This window comes from Melanotaenia boesemani, chromosome 13 (assembly GCF_017639745.1).
Source record: "Melanotaenia boesemani isolate fMelBoe1 chromosome 13, fMelBoe1.pri, whole genome shotgun sequence".
In the NCBI taxonomy this organism is placed as follows: Eukaryota; Metazoa; Chordata; class Actinopteri; order Atheriniformes; family Melanotaeniidae; genus Melanotaenia; species Melanotaenia boesemani.
In genome coordinates, this window is record NC_055694.1 from 34,209,733 (window position 1) to 34,230,712 (window position 20,980).

Consider the following 20,980-nt stretch of genomic DNA (forward strand, 5'->3'; position numbering starts at 1 on the left):
TGGTTTGTGCTCCTGTCCAACAACAGGAACACAAAACTACATAGAAATGCCAAACAACAAACAAACAAAAGAAATAGGGATGTTTGCTCATTTGTCACCTACCTTCAGAGAGGAGTTTAAATGGCAGGCCTTTTATGTTGAAATGTAGAAATCAAGCATGTATTTCTTCTTGCATCATCCACACTTTCAAATAAGTCATGCATGTACACCTGCAAAAAGTGATGCACTTATTGGTCTGCAAGATGTAAATATCCTCCTTTATCTGTATCCGAGACGGGGTTAAAGAAAAAAGGTTCCCGAAAACAAACTTCAGTTTTATGTACAGCTTCCATTGAGAAGAGGTTCTCATCGGGTGGACTGGGGCAAATATTCAGTCCTGGCATTTTCTGTCCAGACCTGCCCAATACATTATCAGCAGACACTACAAAGAAGTCCACAACTCTCACAGCATCTCCTCTCATGCATACTACAAAGGAGAGTCATATTCCTTGATAGCAGTCAACAAATAAAGCATGTAACTACTCAAGGACTAAGACTGACAATCAGTCTTTATTCATTATAGTGTCAAATCACAACAGAAGTTATGTCATGGGGTGAGACGAGACTAATGGGAAGAACCGTCATGCTACCCTTTCAGGTTTTAGTCTGTCACTGTGAAAATCTTTTGGTGTAAGTCCAGCATTAGTTAAAACCAGACTCAGACAATAATAACAAAATATCCTGACAAATAATCTTAATAGAAACACATCACAGACAGTAGCAGCATTAGAGCTGAAACTCATTTATTTCTACGGTGACTCAGTCATTATGAAACCATAAACTGAGAATTGAAGAAAAAAATCTACAGCTGTGTGAAAGAGTCTAAGACATGAATTAGTCTGAGTAGAAAGAATTCTCATATACGTGTATGTGCACACATACATTGCCCTACTTCCTTGTCTGCAGCCAGCCAGTTCCACTCCTCACCAAATTCATCACCTGCAAGAAACAGCAAACAGAACTTGTACTTAAGTGTCTGTGTACTGACAAGTATATGTAGCCATGTAGCCTTTTTGTGATGTTTTGATTTATCTGTCATGAAGGCTGACTTAAGTCTTAAAACAGCCCTAAGGCCTACCTACGTAACTGTTAGCTGAACTTAAAAGATATGCAGATGTTTGAAATTAAAATCATCAATATGAAAATCTTCAACCAGGATATAAACATAATCAAACTAGGGGTGTCCTGAAATCGAAAATAGGTCAGACTTCTGCCAAAAAACCAGTATCAGATTATATCAGACTGCATAAAAAATCTCAGATATAAGCAGTTGGTTCCACTGGATTCTCTTTCAGTAATTCCTTCCAGCAGCAGTAAATGGTTAATAATAAATTGGTCAGTTCTTCCTCATGCTTACTGTTGCTGACTATTGTTCTGTTTGTTTAATATAACTTGATCAAACCTTTCACACATTCATGTTAAAAAGCGTCTATGAATGGCTCAAACTGCTGTGTCCATGATCCGGTGATGGACATTCACCTCATAGGATTTCTCTGCATCATCCAGGGTCTCATCCTGAGCCATCTCTCCAGGCAAGACTTTCTTCATCCTCTTCCTCTTTTGTGGCAGGGTGGCCTCCACTTCCATGTCATCTGTCTGTTGGATTTCTGTGTTTGTCCAGTTGCTTTTTATTTTCTTTAACAGATTTGACAGATTCTCTCTACAGCCTTTCCCTCTCAGTCTTTGGGCTGCCTGTGTTGGTCTGGCTCTCTCCCCTGATCAGCTGGACTTGCCCTGAACCTGTCTGGGCTGGACATGGGGAAAGCATTTACCACTGGATGGGGAAAAAAAGAAAACACAGAATAGTGTACAAGATAAAAGATTAGTTCATACTGAACTAAATGTTCATGAGCGTAACAACACTAATGGCTTTGTCTTGTTTTATTACATTCATTAAGTGTTTTTCAATATAAAAAGTCAGATCTTTGTAACAATACCTGAAAATGCTCATGACAGCACTATACACAGCCATTTGAAAACTATAGTAAAAGTAACACATTTACACAAAAATGAAGGTTACACACAAATTATACATATCACCTCAGTAAACAATTATAAAATCATCCCCTAGCACACACACAGATCAGTGGAAACAGGAACGAACAAACTTCCTGATGGTTGCTGACTTTAAATCAGCTCCTCATTGGTAGTTAAAATAAAACAAACCATCCACTGATGAAAATATTGTGAACCAAAACATCCTGTAAAAATGTCCAGTCTACGGTCGTGTTCAGTTGTTCTCAGAGCTGCAGGAAGCAAGATATACAAACTATACATACTTCATACGCACACGGGACAACGTCAGAGACAAAACATACAAACCTCACATGAAAACATCCCATTCAGTCCATAAAATCTGCTTAGTCATGAAATTCTTTATACATTTATACAAATATTATTTTAAATGCTTGAATCATGTCCAGAGGTCAACAGATCGACATCATTTTAAATGCAGCTGTAATGCGTGTCCCTCCTGATGTCCAGGTTGGTCTTTTCTCTTCATACCAAGCAGTCTGTGGTCTTTTGTCTCTCCGTCTGGGTCTTGGAGCACGTTGCATGTCATGCTTTTACCAAACAGTTTTTACAGCCTGTAGTTTTTTCTCTCTGGTCTCTGGGACATTTTCTAACTGTGTGAATGTTCTCAAAACATCTGCTGAACCATTAAAGGCCGTAGGAGACTGGGTCGCCATCTTTCTGTGGAACCTACATTGCTCTGCTGCTGTGAGATGCTTTAGCCACCTTTACTTTGTCTAGAAGTCCTAGTAGCGTAACCGTTTGTACTGATGTACTGTCCTGGTTCACAGCTGCTGTGTTTCTGTGCTGCTGCACAGCTGCTCTTTGTAGAGTGGATACAGAAGAATCCCTCTACTGGTTCACACACAGTATCTGATGCTGCTGTACACGGCTGCTCCACCTTCAGACCACCACCTGTCAGCACCAGAGGTTACACTTTATTCTGTTATATGATGCAGAACAACATCATTTTATTTAACTTTAAACATTTTTAACAACGACGGATTTAAACTTACTTTTGTATTTCACTAAATTTACATTTGATTTTTTTTTGTGAGAAAAGGGAATTTAAATGAACTAGAAAAAGTAAAGTATCAAGTAAAATGTACCTGAATCACAGATACGACATGGAGAACATTGTTTAAGTCCATTGGGTTTGTCTGTATATGATCCATCTGTGCAGGGCAGACATGACGTACTTCTGAACTCTGCACAGTCACTTTTAACTCGAGTTCCTGTTGAAAAAACAACTATTTAATTCCAGACAGTCTTATTTTACTGAAGGTAAATATGTAGTATTAAAGTCTTGGTTCACAAGCTCCACTGTCCAACATACAATCATGTTTATTTCTAACTTTATCATTTCAAGTTCAAATACAGTTTCTAAAACCCAGCTGTACATAAGCAGCAGCAGCAGCAGGAGTGTGAGAGATGGAGCATACATGCACCATCCACAGTGAAAGAGCTGGTTAATGGACTCTTACCAGGGGGACACATGGGACAGCATTCATTCCCTATTTTATACTCAGATGGATAGCAGGTTAGAGTATGGACAGAAAAGGCTCTCGTCACAATAACCTGTAAAAGTAAGAAAAGAAAATTCCTCAAAATGACAGAATTTCTATTAATGAAACCAGAATATTCTACAGACGACAGAAAAACACCATGTATGTTTCCTCCTGTCTGTTTTTATGTCAGTCAGTGTCTTCTGGACTTTCTGGAGTGGACCTCTACTAAGAGCCAGTTATTTGGTAGTTAGTCCTCCACTGTGCTCCAAATTATTATGCATATAGATTATAATACATATAGATTATTAAGCATGGGTACAGGAGGTCTTTCCTGCCAGCAGCCATAACCCTTCAATACAAGACACTGACTGTCAATTAGAATTATTATCCTTTGAAATAAAGCTACATTAAAATTTCCCTCTAGAATAAAAAATGTATATAAATTATTTCATATGTTGTTATGATGTTATGTTATTTGTTGTTTCATATGTTAATTTCTATTATAATCTATTAATCTATGCCTCCAATAGTGGCTGTCTGGAGGTCTACTAAAGATGCTCCAGGTTGTCAACAAGGTTGAGGTCAGGAGATGATGGTGGCCACACCATCAGTTTTTCTCCTTTTAACAATAAGAACAAGAAAAGCTTTATTAGTCCCTCAGTGGGCAAACTGCTTTACTGTAACACTCCAGGTGCAGTAAGCAGAAGCACACAGGTGATATTAAACAAGAACACACACACACACACACACACAAACAAACATACAATAAATAACATGTCCAGTATCTGGTCTGACAGGGTGAGTATGTACAGTATACAAACATGTAAACACAGTTCCCATGTTTTATTGTAAAGTGTGATGGCAGCAGGAGGAAACACCTGCAGCATCTCCTTCACACAGCGAGGATGGATCAGTCTGTCCCTGAAGCTGCTCTCCAGACCAGACAGGGGTCCTGCAGGGGGGACTCATAGTCCAGCATGGAGGGAAGGTTTACCAGGACCCTGGTCCCAGGACAGAGCTGGACTTCATGATGACTTTGTCTAGCTTCTTCTTTTCCCTCTGGGATGCTGCTGCTCCAGCAGACCACACCGTACAGGATGGCTGATGCCACCACAGAGCCCTAGAAGGTCCTCAGGAGTCTCCTTCACTCCAGAAGACCACTGTGAAGAAGATAGACCCGCGTCCGTGTTGTGGGTCCAGTCCAGTTTCTTGTTTAGGTGAACACCCAGGTACTTATAAGAGTCCACGTTCTTACTGTCCGTTCCCTGGATGTTCACCGGTGATGGGACAGCAGACCGGCATCTATGAAAATCTACCACCATCTCCTTAGTTTTCCCTGCATTGATCAGGAGGTGGTTTTGCTGTAACCAGTCCTGCATCAGTCCTCTGTAGTCCAAGTCGTGGTCCTCAGTGATCAGTCCAACAACCTCAGAGTCCTCTGAGAACTTCTGCAGAACACAGCTGTCCGTGTTGTGTCTGAAGTCTGCAGCGTAGAGGCTGAAGAGAAACAGGACTAACACTGTCCCCCTGGGGGAACCTACACTGCAGTCCAGCCCGGGTCTCACAAACTGGGGCCGGTTTGTGAGATAGTCCAGAATCCACTCTGCCACATGAAGGTCCACCCCAGCCCTCTCCAGTTTGGCTTTCAGGAGCACCGGCTGGATGGTGTTGAAGGAAATGAACATGACTCTCACAGTGCTGCTGGGCTTCTCCAGGTGAGCCAGAGCACAGTGTAGCAGGAAGATAACCGAGTCTTCCACTCTGATGCCAGGCCGGTAGGAGAACTGTAGGATCCATGGAGAGTCCCACCATGGAGTGGAGGTGTTCCAGGATCATTTATTATACCCACAGCAGTGGTGTTTTGTCTTTACTACACAAGGTCAGATACTGGATGTATTTTCCAGGTCATTTTGACACCCTCAGATAGGGGCCTAACATCTCCCTCCTAAAAACCTGAATTTAAATCCTTCATGTAGAATCATTAGAGACACATTCTGGATTCTTTCATTTGTATTTTATTTCGTATCTTTTGGGGTAAAATAAAACTAGTTTAGAAATAAAATTGCCTTCCTTTGGCCAGACCTTTAAACATGACAGTAGCTTCTATTTCTCTTTTTTCATGAACTAAAGGATCTTTATACGAAAACAGAAACTTTTATATATGAGAGAATCAGAGGGAAGATTAAATCAGAAGTATTTGGTAAATAAATGCCACAGTCTGCCAAATACAAACTTTGTGTATACTAAATATTTGACTCATCAGAGCAGGAAAAGCTCGGCTTGTATTAATAACATGGTCAGTGAGTGTTGCTGTGAGGAGGTTTATTTACTACAACAGATCTTTTACCAGCACAGATGCAGCCGCCTGAAGTTTTCCTCTTAAAATCATGTTGTAAAGCAGCTGGAAGGTCACGGAGATTTGGGACGAGATAAATGTAAAATCCAACGTTGCTGGTCGATGTCTGCAAACACACAGAAATGATCAGAGGAAGACGGTCACAGTAAATCTACTTCAGTACCAGTACTTCACTTCAGTGTTATGTTTGGGAAAGTACTTTTACTCTACTACATATGAAATACAATATAGTACTTTTGACTGCCAGTTTTTTATCATCACTACTGATTATTTTTCTTTTTTAAACCCAAAAACAGCCGGTGTTTGTCTTTCTGTGCAGTTTCTGCTTGTTTTGGTTCATGTGACAGTGATGCTGTCGTACGTGAACGTCATGTCCACCAGGCTGAATGCAGAGGAAACATCTCTCAGATCAGGTAGTTCATGAAGAGCTGCTGTACAAGCATCATGTTTATAACAGAGAAAGATAACGTTCTCCATCACTGGTGGTCATCTTAACACCATGTTTGAGCCTTTTTAATGAAGAGTGATTAGTTGTGTTTTAAATATTTGCTGTGCACGTAGCTAAGAAAGAGTGGAGGTTTGTTTTATTCCTGATTTGACTCCCTGTGTGGCTGGTAGAGAGATTCTGATGCTACTTTAAAATACTTGTTTCCTCAGACCACCGTGTTCTTTATCCAACAGCATTAAGGCTCATTTATACTCGACACAGCAGACAGACAGTTGTGTCGTACGTCACCGCCCTCATACTTCTATGTGTCTTTATGTTTCTATGGGTAATAAGTCAGTTCATCCACAAGGGGGCAGTGTCGAGTTCAGGGTTCATTTCCACGTTTTGACCCTGGTTGACGGCAGTAAAGTTGTTTCCAACAGCCCAACACGCCCTAAATACTCACATATAGTCTTTCTTAAAAAGTGTGTAAATTCTACAGATGTTGTCCTCGTCTTCATTCTTCTTCTGCTTTTTATTTCGTTCCTCTTCCTCTTCTTCTTCTCTGGTTTGTTCTTTCCCAGCATTAAAGTAAAAGGTCTTCAGAACAAAATAAAACCTTTGGCCTTGTATTTACTGTTGTAAGTAATGAACTTGTGTACTTTGTTCTAGGGCTGGGCGATTAATCGAATTTTAATCGTAATTACGATATGGGTTTTCAACGATCATAAAAATGAAATGGTCCGATTATTTTTGTCCTTCACAGTTTCCTCCCGTGCTGTTCTCAGTTGCTAATCGAGTGCCGCAGGCATTGAAGCGCTCTGCTGCAGACTCCTCCCACAGCCCCGACTGCTTTAGTTTTATTCAGCGCCAGTTGCAAACACCGCGCCAGTTATGGGCTGGACACAAGGGGGGCGACGTCGCTCCTTCTCCTTCATTTTCTATCGAACTTGCGCGATGAGGCGGAAATCGCTGCCCTCCTCCAGCCAAGCGACAGGCACCTGTCGTGCATGTGAAATGTTGCGCTCGTGCACGCAGACGTGCACACGGAAGCTTGCGATGCGACACAAGAAAATAGAAAAATTTTCTATTTTTGTAAGTCGCGACTAAATAATCCACCAGCTCCCAGAGTCACAGAGAGACAAACGTTATAAACAAACAGAATGTTTTTCTCGTTTAACACAGCAAACAATCTAGGATTTAAGAAACTCATCAACACTTTGACAAACGGCATCACTGCCATCTCACCACCATTTTAGTGGAGTGTCTCTCCTGCCCTGTATGATGAGTGTGGTGAGGGTGTTGTGAAAGACGGACCTGTGGTCAAGCCGTATAGAAATGTCTCGCTACGTTTTATTGACGCGGATTTCAACGTGAAAACGAAATGTCTTCAGACTATTTTTTTTCCAGATCACACCGGGCAGAACATAGCTGCTGGTCTGAGACAAACAATAGCAACGGGGACCTGGTAGAAAGAAACTAGTCTTTATTACCACAGTAAACACTTAAAATGTCTTAATGACCCCCCCCCACTCTCTTTTTCTCTAATCGTGTTAAATAATCGTGATTATCATTTTTCCCATACTCGAGCAGCCCTACTTTGTTCACCATTAGAAATTATACACAAACTACATAAACCAGCAGAGGTTCTATTACTGCAAGTAAAAGTAAAATAATCTGGTTTACAGTCAGATTTCTGAGAGCAGTTTAAAGTGAAAACATGCAGCAGCAGCTTTTTACCTTTGACTTGCTTTCTTTAGAAAATCATTCAGCCATGAAGGTTGTAACTAACTGACCTGTTCACAGTTCACATTCATTTCACACAATCTGCTTCTTTTCATTCTAGTTTCCTACATCATCAACAAACTCTAAGACATGAGTTTGAGTTGTGTTAGTTCTTGTTACCATACATTATTTTAACAAGTCTGACCTCTGGAAAACCCCTTATCAAGTCAGGTTTGTTATCATGGAGGAAAAAACCTGCTGAGCAGATTTTCATGTTCCAACACGACAGATCACAAGACTGGAGAATTATCTGGAAAACCAGGTCATTAAATACATGAACTGAAAGTTTTACAAAGCTGAACAGGCTGAAATTGAGAGAGCCCTCCCATTTTAAAAACACATAAACTAAATCAAGTCAAACACACACACACACGTCTGACATTTTATCTCAAACAAAAGACTCGTTGTAATTTAACACCAGGACAGCAGAGCTCTGGGTATTTGCTGTTTATATCGTATGTAGGGCTGTAAAGGTACGTCATAACGTACGTTACTTTTAATGGAACAAATACAAAACATAAAACTGTTTAACTTTGGTGTAGACAGGAACATGTTTAATGATGTTTAAAATGAAACCAGAAACAAAAAAGAAAACTTTTCTTTTACTGCTGTAAAGACGAAGTAACATGATTAGTTGCAAATGTGATGTTTGGTTAATAAAATAATAGTTTGAATGAGCAACATTTTCACATAAAGTCTGTATTTAAGCATTTTACATGTTTTATTTACAGTAATTGTTTTCCTTACAGGCTAAACTTGTCAGAAAATATTAATAATAGGACATATGTCCCTGTGTCCATTCAGAGACATGAACACCAGGATACACTTTTCTCCAGTCAGTTCTAAAAACCTGGATGAGATCATCGACCATCTGAAAACCACCACTTGCTGTCTTGACGCCCTGCCAACCGGGTTTTTAAGAATGTTTCAGGATGCATGGCCTTAGATATCTTCCAGGTTGTAAACACGTCTCTGCTTTCAGGCGTCTTCCCTCAGACCTAAAAACAGACGTCATCAAGCCACTACTGAAAAAGAAAAACCTGGACTCGTCCCTCATGAGCAGCTACAGGCTGATATCAAACCTCCCCTTTCTTAGTCAGATTCTAGAAAAAACTGTCTTCCAGCAGCTACACAACTTCCCGACACTAAATAACTGTTCTGATGTCTAAACTGGGTTGGACTTTCTGGCTCTGTAATTAACTGGTTTGAGTCCTGTTTAAAAGACAGGAATTACTTTGTGTCTGTAACTATAAATCTGAGTGAACCAAAATAACCAATGGAGTTCCCCAAGGCTCCATCCTGGAGCCACTGCTGTTCAACATCTACATGCTGCCACTCGCTCACATTATGGAAACAACTAAACATGTAACCACAGTTTTGCTGATGACACACACATCTACATAACCATCTCACCAGGAGACTACAGTCCGATCCAGACTCTGATCACCTGCATGGATCAGATTAAAGATCAGATGTGCCAGAACGTCCTTTAGTTAAATGAAGACTAAACTGACACATTAGTTTTTGGAGCCAAGGAAATGGTAAATGGTCCCTATTTATATAGCGCTTTACTGTACCTAGAATGATACTCATCAGAGATAGTTTGGTTACCACGACCATAACCCCAGGGCTGAAATCCGCACTTGGGAGACAGGGGCTCCTGAGGACAACAACGTGGCGCAGCAGAGTACGGGGCGCTGCGGGCAAAAGGAAGCGTTGTGCCCGGAGACAAAAGAGAGGAACGCGGGCGGGTGTGCTTGCCCAGCTGAAGGCGAGGAGGCCTCCAATTCCAACTCTCTTCCTGGCCAACGTCCGCTCCCTGGACAACAAAGTGGACCTGTTGCGTCTGAGGCTGAGTGTTCACACAGAGATGAGGAACTGTGCTGTTTTCTGTCTCACGGAAACTTGGCTGAACCACAACATGCCGGACTCAGCCTTCCAGATCGACGGCCTGCAGCTGTTCCGTGCGGACCGCGACCACCGGTCGGGGAAGTCGAGAGGAGGAGGACTATGTGTGTACATAAACGAAGGTTGGTGTACAAACTGTGGACTGGTAAAAAGCCACTGCTCTGAGGTGATAGAACTTATGACGGTGAAATGTCGGCCGCACTATCTGCCTCGAGAGTTCACCGCGGTGTTCGTCACCATTGTTTACATCTCACCGGGTGCTAATGCTAACGAAGCACTACAGGAGCTCCATGACACCATCAGCTCGCTGCAGACTGCGCACCCGGAGGCACTTTACGTGGTTGCGGAAGACTTTAACCACGTGAAACTGACGGACACTCTGCCCAGGTTTTACCAGCACGTCACCATTCCCACACGAGGGGACAACACTCTGGACTGTGTGTACACAAACATACGTGGTGCATACAGAGCTCTTCCTCGGCCCCATCTTGGCCTCTCTGACCACATCTCCATCCTGCTGGCGCCAGCTTACCGCCCCCTGCTGAGACGGATCAGGCCAACAAAGAAGACTGTCACTGTGTGGCCCAGTGATGCAGCCTCTGTGCTCCAGGACTGCTTCCAGTGCACAGACTGGCAGGTCTTCAGAGAGGCAGCTATGTGTGAGGGAGAGGTGGACCTGGAGGACTACACCTCCTCTGTCCTCGGCTTCATCTCCAAGTGTACTGATGATGTCACCACCACCAGGACAGTTACCTGCTATCCAAACCAGAAACCCTGGTTGAATGCTGAGGTGAGAGCTCTGCTGAAAACCAGGGATGCTGCGTTCAGGGCAGGTGAGGCATCAGCACTGAGAACGGCGAGAAAAGATCTGACGGTGGGTGTCAAGAGGGCCAAAGCCACATACGCTCAGAAGATCCAGGGTCACCTCACCTCCAACGACCCCCGGAGCATGTGGATGGGCATAAAGTGCATCACAGACTACGACACCAAGGATGCACAATGTCCAAAGGACCCCTCCCTGCCAGACGAACTAAACAGGTTTTACGCTCGCTTTGAGGACCCTGACTCCCCCCTCCCTGCAATAGACTAACACCACCACCTGGTGACACGCCCCTCTGTGTGTTCACTGCTGATGTGAGAAAGACCCTTAAAGGAATTAACCCCCGCAAAGCTGCTGGCCCAGACAACATCCCAGGGCGTGTACTGAAAGACTGCGCACACCAGCTGGCTGAGGTGCTGACGGACATCTTCAACACCTCACTATCACTGGCATCCGTTCCCACCTGTCTAAAGACTGCAACCATTGTCCCCGTCCCAAAGTGTCCCACAGTGACAGGCCTGAATGACTACCGACCCATAGCCCTGACCCCGGTAGTCATGAAGTGCTTTGAGAGGCTGGTTATGGCCCACATCAAAGACTCCATCAACGTCACAGTGGACCCACATCAGTATGCATACAGAAAGAACCGCTCCACTGATGACGCCATCTCATCAGTGGTCCACACAACCCTCACCCACCTGGAGAGCAGAAACTCATACGCCCACCTGCTCTTCCTGGACTTCTCCTCTGCCTTCAACACCATCATCCCACAGACACTGGTCCAGAAGCTCTCCACCCTTGGTCTGAGTAACACACTGGGGAACTGGGTCCTGGACTTTCTGACCAACAGACCTCAGACTGTCAGGATCCATAATGCCACCTCCTCCTCCATCACCCTCAGCACCGGCTCTCCTCAGGGCTGTGTGCTGAGCCCCCTCCTGTTCACTCTGCTGACATATGACTGCTCGGCGAGACATCCCAGCTGTCATATAGTGAAGTTTGCAGATGATACAGCGGTTGTGGGACGCATCAACAACAACGATGAGTCGGAATACAGAGAGGAGGTGGAACACCTGGTGCAGTGGTGCAGAGAAAACAACCTCTGCATCAATGTGAAGAAGACCAAGGAGATGGTGGTGGACTTCAGGAAGGATAAGCGCCCTACTCCTCCCCTGCACATCGGCGGAGTAGCTGTGGAGGTGGTCTCCAGCTACAGGTACCTGGGTGTGCACATAACCAAGGACCTCACCTGGAACACCAACACTTCCCAGCTGGTCAGGAAAGCACACCAGCGCCTCTACTTCCTTAGGAAGCTGCGGCGAGCCGGACTAGGGAGCGCTGTCCTGAGGAGCTTCTACCGCTGCGCGGTGGAGAACGTCCTCTGCACCTGCATCACCGTGTGGCACGGCAACTGCACCGCTGCTGAGAGGAGGGCTCTGCAGAGGGTGGTAAAGGCTGCACAGAGGATTATGGGGAGCAGCCTTCCCACCACCTCAGACCTCTACACAGCACGATGCAGGGGGAGGGCCCTCCGCATCATGAAGGACTCCACCCATCCAGCACATGGACTTTTCCAACCCCTCCCCTCAGGCAGGCGGCTGAGATGCATAAGGAGCAAGACCACCAGGTTCAGGAACAGCTTCTTCCCCGAAGCTGTCAGACTGCTGAACTCTTGCCATGCCTTGTAGACTCCTCCCCACCCTACCCCACCCTTCCCCACCCTACTTCCCCACCTCTGAACACCAGCCCAAACCCTGCTGCCCTGCCCCCATCCCCATCCTAAACTGAATCCACCCCCCCACTCCGACAAACAGACCTGCACTGCAAACACTTTACCCCCCCCCAGGGAAGTTCCTGTCCACATGTTTACATGTTTACCTGCTGTCCATATAAGTGCAATATCATTAATATTAATATCAGAAATGTTATACTTTGGACTACCACTACCTCATGCACATACATACTTGCACATATTTATCTAGGCTGCACATGCAAACTGGGCTCTTTAGTGTTTACTGTTATTTTTATTTTTATTTTATTTAAAATTGTGCTGTTTATATTCTATTGTATTTAGCTTATATTCTATTTATATTTAGCCTATATTTCTATTTTTTTTTTTTTTTTTTTTCTCTTCATGTCTTATTTTATTTCACTTATTGCCCTCCTTCTTATGGCTCAAACCGGGACCTCAGTTCTAATTTCGTACCATAAACATGTAAATGTGAGCTGGTATGACAATAAAGTTCCTTGAATCCTTGAATACCCAAAGCGCTTTACATTATACGTCACATTCACCCATTCACACACACATTCACACACTGATGGTGGAAGCTGCCATGCAAGGTGCTAACCACGACCCATCAGAAGCAATTTGGGGTTCGATGTCTTGCTCAGGGACACCTCGACATGATCTCGACAGGCCGAGGATCGAACCAGCAACCTTCAGGCTACAAGATGATCTACCCACTGAGCCACACCAGCTCGCAACAAGGAAGAAAGATTAAAAGTCAGTTCTCAGCTTCAAACAGCAAAGTTAAAAACTACCAACCAAGCAAGAAACCTAGGAGTAGTCCTGGACTCAGACCTGCTAATAGTCCTGGACTTAGACCTGGATTTTAGCAGTCATATTAAGACAGCTGTGAAGTCGGCCTGTTAGCACTTAAAGAACATCTGGAGGATTAAAGGACGGATGACTCAGCAGGATTTTGAGAAACTGGTCCACATTTATCTTTAGTAGACTGGACTACTGTAATGCTGTCCTCACAGGTCTCCCTAAAAAGTCCATCAGACACCTGCAGTTAGTCCGGAACACTGCTGCTCCAGTCCTCACTAAGACCAGGAAAGTAGATCCTAGAACTCCAGTCCTCACTAAGACCAGGAAATTAGATCCTAGAACTCCAGTCCTCACTAAGACCAGGAAAGTAGATCCTAGAACTCCAGTCCTCCTTAAGACCAGGAGACTAGATCCTAGAACTCCAGTCCTCAGATCTTTACACTGGCTTCTTGCTGTTAGTTTACAAAGACCTGAATGGTTTGGGACCAGAATCCATTCAGGATCTTCTGGTTGGTTATGAAACAACCAGATCCCTCAGGTCATCAGGGTCAGGTCTACTTTCTGTTCCCGGAGTCAGAACTAAACGTGGAGAGGCAGCGTTCAGCTTTTATGCTCCTCACATGTGGAACAAACTCCTAGAAAACCGCAGGTCTGCTGACTCAGCAGTTTTACATCAGGATTAAAAACTTTTCTATTTGCTGCCTTTTATCAGAACATTTTTCCACACTGGAACTTTATTTCTGGCTTTTTATCTATTTTATTTAAGCTTTTTTCTTTTTGTTTTTATTTAATTTATGTCTTTTAAAGTTTGTTTTTAATCTACTTGTTATTACTTCCCGCTCCCCGCTGTGATGCTATTAATGTTTTATGTAAAGCACTTTGAATTGTTTTCTACATGAAATGTGATGTACAAATAAATTAGCCTTGGCTTGAGTTGTTATTGAGTAACATTAAAAATGGTAAGTTGTGAAGTTCTTACGTGACTACCTACTGGAAATCCAACTTATAGACATGAAGAACAAATCTTATATCAAACATAATAATGTAAATAACATGTTTTTTTTCACTTCACAGATTTTATGTGAAGACTAAAGCTTTATATATATATATATATATATATATATATATATATATATATATATATATTGATTTACGTTCTTCATGGGGCTTTCCATTTTAGAGAAAACCAGTCTTGCTGACTGTTCCTAACACCAGAGCTGGAAGCTCCAGGGCAAATAATCTCTCCAGTTTCCAACTAAAACTAAAACTAAACAAATACGGCTTATCTTAAAAACATATATGTATATTATTTCATTTATTTATTCTTTTATGTAAGTGTAACGTCTAAATTTTAAACAACCGCAGGATTTAACCTTTTCTTTTTTACTTTCTGTTTTAACGTTTTAACCGCCGCTTTCCTTCCCATTTAAAATTGAACGTTCATGTTTAAAAAAAAAACCCCAAAAAAACACAGCTGCTGTTGATAAAACAACCAGTTCTCATCTTGATCATAATATCATGTTAACCTTTCTGGAACTGAACATGTACGAACAAACAGAATAAATGTGTCGGTACTTACTGCTGATAGTTTAAACGATGTTCCACCATGTTAGATTTCTGCGTCACGTTCAAGGCGACTCGGAAACATGAAGGACTGCAAGAAAAATCCTAAATAACTTAAACCTTTTTCAGACGAGCAACATAAGTCCAGATCCAGGCAACGAGAAGAAGTGAAAGAATTCAGTCTGTCCACCAACGATCCACCCACAGGAAGAACATTTATGGCGTTTATTCGGTTCCTGGATAAGTAGATTAAGTAGATGAACACTAAGGGTGAATCCCATTTCACCCCTTAGCCCTTCCCCTTTGTTTTGCGCGTTCACGTGAAGGGGTAGGGGTGTCCCAATTCCTATTAGGACAGAGGGGTAGGGTAAGGAGTAGGGCTATATACCCTTTCAAACGAAGATTTTTCAGAGGCACACTTGAAACGGAGGGGTATGAAAAATTTCCTGTTCTATATGAGAAAGCAAGTGTTTCTATGCACATCACGCTTTCTTGAGGTGCAGGACAACACACACTCGCACAAAAAAAAATAAATAAATAAAAAAAAAGCCACAGAGAAAAGAGCGTATACCAGCACACACGATTAATTTTAATGGCATGCAAAATTCGTACATTACGTCCCACATATGCCTGTCGATAAGCAATAAGTCAATATTGCACGGTAACGAAAAAATGAGCGCAACAAGTTTGCCGCCGCGATAGTTTTCATTAGCCCCCCATCTTACTGCACCATAGACTGTGTATGACAACAGGTTTCACTATTTAGTATCGCGACTGAACGCTCTTGTGGAGTGATCTCTCTCATGTCATGTTTGACAGCAGCATGTAGCAGCACGAGACTGTGGTGAACCATAACCTGTGCGAGCCGGTACGCTGCGTTTGTTTACAGGGCTACTCTCACGCATCGGCCGTTAGACTCATGCATTTGAGTGGCTTCTTACGCTCTCACGCTAAACCTCTGATTTCTCACGCTGGGATACACTTTAAGAGCAATGCCGGCTAACGGAGAGGTTCTAGAGGATTCCCAGTGGGCCGCATTACTTATGTGCCGGTGTCCCGGCGTATATGTCAAAAAGACGCAGCGTTCGCTCACTGCTCATAGATCAGACTGACCCAAGTGCCAGTGATAAGGGAGATATTTCAGCTTCACAAACAGCAACGATGCACAATACTGAAAAGAAAAGCTAGTCTCAGAGGTAAACCTGAAAGAAGCAAATACAAAATTCCCCTTAGTAACAAGCCAACTTCTTGTGGGAGGGGTTGGAGGAGGAAGATAAGTAAAATGCTGGGTTTACATCAGAAGACTGAAAAGGTTTGGAAAAAGACTCTTAGAAAACTATCAGCTCACATTATGGTGTTTATTCGGTTCCAGAAGCAGCGCACTTGAAAACCGCCCGCGCGCATAAAAACAATGCACGCGCACGGGGATCACCGCGCGCGAGTATTAGTATTAGTATTAGTACCCGCGAGTTAAAACACACTTCGCGAGGAGGCATTTCTGCATTGCGAGGGAATAACACAGTTTTTGCAAGCAGAGAATCACCCTCGTGAGAGCTCATCAATCCACTGTGTTCACACATGTGGACCAATGTCCTCGCAGCAGCGACCCGCTCGCTCTCAATTCTGTCACTGGACGCTCGGCTCAACAGTTCTCCCTCGCTCGATTGCTGGAGTTTGGAGACTCTGGAGGCGGAGACTTTGGCTGATATGTTATATCCTCTGATTGGTCAGTTTTCGGACTGTGAGAGCGGTCACGTGGGTCATGGAGCCTCCAGTAGTCCCAAACAAACCCCGCGCTCCTGGACTCTACTACGGAACAGACAGCAGCGATCTGATTACTGAGGGTGGAAACTAAATAAACATATTATTGCTGCACATACACGTTTGTCACTTAATACATTATTAAGTTAATGTTGATTTAAGTGATGATCAAGTCATGTTTGACTATAGATTAAATAAGTGAAACCAGCACAATAATTTCATATTTTTTTGGAGGGAAATATTCATCTCAACCACCTAGCATTTATTAAAGATCAGACATGGTCCTCATTAGCCTCTATATTTCTTACTGATAACCATCCTTACAATTCACTTTTATAAGGTTAAATGATTAGGTTGATACGGCTTACTTTCATCTTTTAAAGCCAGCCGTGTGGTAGCATGTAATGTCCCAGCAGTATGGATTTAAAGTCAAAGACAATGCAGACACCACCAAAGATCCCCTTCAGAGAGGACTGTCTCTCAGCTGCTTTTCAATGGTTTGTACTTAAAAGACCAAATTTGCACCGTCTCTCTTAAGATGGATAAAAAAATAAAAAATAATAATAAAACGTGATCATGCTTAGTTTATGGTCTTACCTTTTCATCTTTTTTTTAAATTATGCTTTATATAATCTTATGTGTTTAATGTCTTTGTAAAGCCCTTTGAATCACCATGTTGTTGAATTGTGCTTTACAAATAAAGTTGCTTTGCTTTGAATGTAAAATGAAATGTTTCACTGAGTAAGAACTTGGTTTAACTAAAAACTCACCTGATCTACTGGTGGGACTGGCACCACAGGACAAGAAAACAAGTGAAACCTTTCAAAAAACAAACTTTTTAATGACACAAGACAACAGGGCATCGCAATAAAGTAAATAAATTAGTTCCAGTGTGCATAATGAAATGATAAAAATAAACCTTGGGGAAGGAAAAATGACAAACTGATAGATGTCAGTGTTCCTTTTAGGTGATTCAGAGTTTATCACATTGGACTATGAGTTTTTATTGAGGGGCAGCTAGTTAGATTCGCCAAGTGGCAATAAAATGAAGTCTGAGTGATATACGCACACAGTTCCAACTATGTTTGGCTGCCTTTTGGAGAGAAGACTTTTACAGCGGTATCGCAATGAAAAACAATAGCTTGAAACTTTTAAACATAGTCTCTAGAAGTGTACTTGTTCTGCCATATTGTTTTTACGGTTAATGAGCATTCTATGTGTACTCTTATTCAATATCTTTTTCGCCGTATTTCTCTGTCCACTAAATTAGCATGTAAACAATATGGTGGACAAAGTCCCCAAATGCACTAGCTTGACTGGGCAATGTGTGAGCATTTAAACTGACCAATCAGAGGTAAGGCATATCAACCAAAGTCTCTGCCTCCAGAGTCTCCAAACTCCAGCAATCGAGCGAGGGAGGACTGTTAAGCCGAGCGTGCAGTGACAGAACTGAGAGCGAGCAGGTCCACATGTGTGAACACAGTGGATTGATGAGCTCTCACGAGGGTGATTCTCTGCTTGCAAAAACTGTGTTATTCCCTCGCAATGCAGAAATGCCTCCTCGCGAAGTGTGTTTTAACTCGCGGGTACTAATTAACTCCCTCATATCACGTACTCGCGCGCGGTGATCCCCGTGCGCGTGCATTGTTTTTATGTGCGCGGGCGGTTTTCAAGTGCGCTGCTTCTGGAACCGAATAAACGCCATAATGTGAGCTGATAGTTTTCTAAGAGTTTTTTTTTCAAATCTTTTCAGTCTTCTGATGTAAACCCTCCCACAAGAAGTTGGCTTGTTACTAAGGGGAATTTTGTATTTGCTTCTTTCAGGTTTACCTCTGAGACTAGCTTTTCTTTTCAGTCTTAGTGTGTTAATCTACTTATCCAGAGGGTCTATAAACTCAGTAAAATGTTTTCTAACAGTCAGCATTGATGTAGAAAAACCAGATTTCAATAATAAGATAACGAGATGTGAAAACTTTTTAAATGTGTTAAAAAGGCCTGCAGGTGTAGGATGTAATGATAGCACAGATGTGCTTCATGAGGGTTGGTAATACAGAAATAAACTACAGCAGCACTCTAGAGACTCTCTCTAAAAGTCTTATAAAAAGAACACGTGTACATTTTCAGATAGTTCTGGTTTTATGTTTATCTGATTTATTTATTCTTTAGCTCAGAAAGATGGAAATAAATTATACTCATCTGTGATGAAAACTAATGTGAGAGGTGGCTAATGTTGTCCAACGCTTCATTTAATTACAATCAAATAAAAAGAGACAAAATACATCATTAAAATATTACATACACACACACAAACACACACACACACACACACACACACACACACACACACACACATATATATATATAAACATAGTTGTTGTCAAATTCAGCTGCTTTGTACAATAACCTTGAAAAATGACTAAATGTCTAACTGCAGCATTTATTAGGCCCGAGCACCGAAGGCGGTGCGAAGGCCTATTGTAATTGCTCCGTTTCTTCCTTATTAGGGTCCGAGCCATACGAAGTATGGAAGGACCCTATTGTTCCTGAAATGTTTATTATTTTTCTAAGCATTTCGACGCCAAATTTGACCCCCTAAACACCCATGAAAAGTTGTGAAACTTGGCACAGACCTCAAGCCCGGTGTAACTCGGATATTATAAGGTCCGCATACACTTCAATGCAAAAGTGGCTCAACAGCGCCACCTAGACACCCCAAAAATCCCCAAATGAATGGGGTCCCAAAAGTCTACTTCGACATAGGAAGATGAAACTCGGCACACACGTGTAACACCCCGAGTCGAGCAAAAAAGTCAATCAAACACCTGTTGCCATGGCAACGGTGTGCCCGCCATCTTGGCGTGTGCGGCCATTTTTTTGCACATTACACACATCGTATTTGAACGAACTAGTCTGAGGGGATTCGTGCGACTGACTCCAAACTTGGTGGGAAGCTTCCTGACAAGTTGGGGACCAAACGCTATTCAAATCTTTCTAATAGCAGAAAGCGTGTTACCGTGGCAACCGACGGAAAAACGCCTTCTCGCCATGACACACGGTTTGCTCATATCTCCATAGGAATACATGGGAACTGTACCAAACTTCACAGGATTCATACAGGTTGGGTCCTTAACGCATTACACCACCTGTTGTCATGGCGACATCGGGTGGCGGGGTCCAGGCCGCTCGGACCCGATGGATGCCGCTTGCGGCTTTAATTCTTCTTCTTCTTGTCAAAAGTAAATTGCATTTTAGGGGACCTGAACATGCGCGAAAACGCGCCTAATTTTGCGTACCCCCCCAAGGGAATGTGTAAATTTACGCATTTTGTGGTGCTCGGGACTGTTCGGGCAAAATTGAATGAGAGCGCCACCTATTTATGATGCCCCGCCACTGCACCTCATCAATCTTTATGAAAATCGCTACATGTATTCCAAATGTTTGGGCGAACAAAAAATCCTCTTGGAGTAACAGCCTAAAACCAACAGGAAGTCGGGCATTTTGGGTCAAAGTCGCCATTTTGGCGTTTTACTGACATTTTCAAAATCTATCTCCTCCCAGAGATTTCTTCGTACCGCTACCAAAATAGCTCAGGATGTCCAGAAGACATGTCTCTTTAAAAGTTATTGAAAGTTTTCTAATAGGAGAAAGGGCATGGAGGGGGTGGGGCCTCAAAGTTTGACGTCTCGCCGTGAAGAACGAAAGTGATATAACTTCCACATAAAACAATGTATCTGTACCAAAATGGCCATGTATGATGCCAGTCCCATCGTTTTTTTTTTTTTTTTTTTTTTCTTCTAACCTGTCTTGTCCAGCATCGTTGCAAACAGAATGATTGTCTGGCTGCTGTCTGGTGCTGGGCAATTTTACTCTATCAAGCAGGGATTTATACTACATGTATAAAGTCCCTCTTGATGACATGAAAAACTTTATTAAATCAGACTCTTAATGCTGGACTCGACCGGAGGGGACAGAGAGAGAGAGAGATAGAAAAGAAAGTAGAGAGAAGAGGGAGGGGAGAGAGAGGGACAGAAAGGGTGTGGGGAGTGCGGGTGGGGACTTAAAACATCATACAGAAGACCATGTAATCCATACTACTTGCAACATATATAGCTAAGATCATCCTGGCCAGTAGGTCATTACACAACTAGTTGATAATAGTAACAATAATAATAATCACAATAATAGTAATAATAATAATAGTAGTAGTAATAATAATAAGAGTAAGAGTAATAATAATAATTAAAGC

General features: G+C 42.6%; 1 protein-coding gene across 1 annotated transcript; it reads right to left on the bottom strand.

Moving 5' to 3' along the window:
• Nucleotides 1-1,688: 1,688 nt before the first annotated feature.
• LOC121652121 (tumor necrosis factor receptor superfamily member 14-like) lies at nucleotides 1,689-15,137 on the bottom strand. The gene is made up of 6 exons (XM_042004710.1): nucleotides 14,990-15,137; nucleotides 5,908-6,022; nucleotides 3,537-3,630; nucleotides 3,162-3,287; nucleotides 2,747-2,967; nucleotides 1,689-1,788 (listed from the first exon to the last, which is right to left on the bottom strand). The coding sequence occupies exons 1-5, from the start codon at nucleotides 15,016-15,018 to the stop codon at nucleotides 2,771-2,773; spliced, it is 561 nt and encodes a 186-aa protein (XP_041860644.1). The 5' UTR covers nucleotides 15,019-15,137; the 3' UTR covers nucleotides 1,689-1,788; nucleotides 2,747-2,770.
• Nucleotides 15,138-20,980: the final 5,843 nt, after the last annotated feature.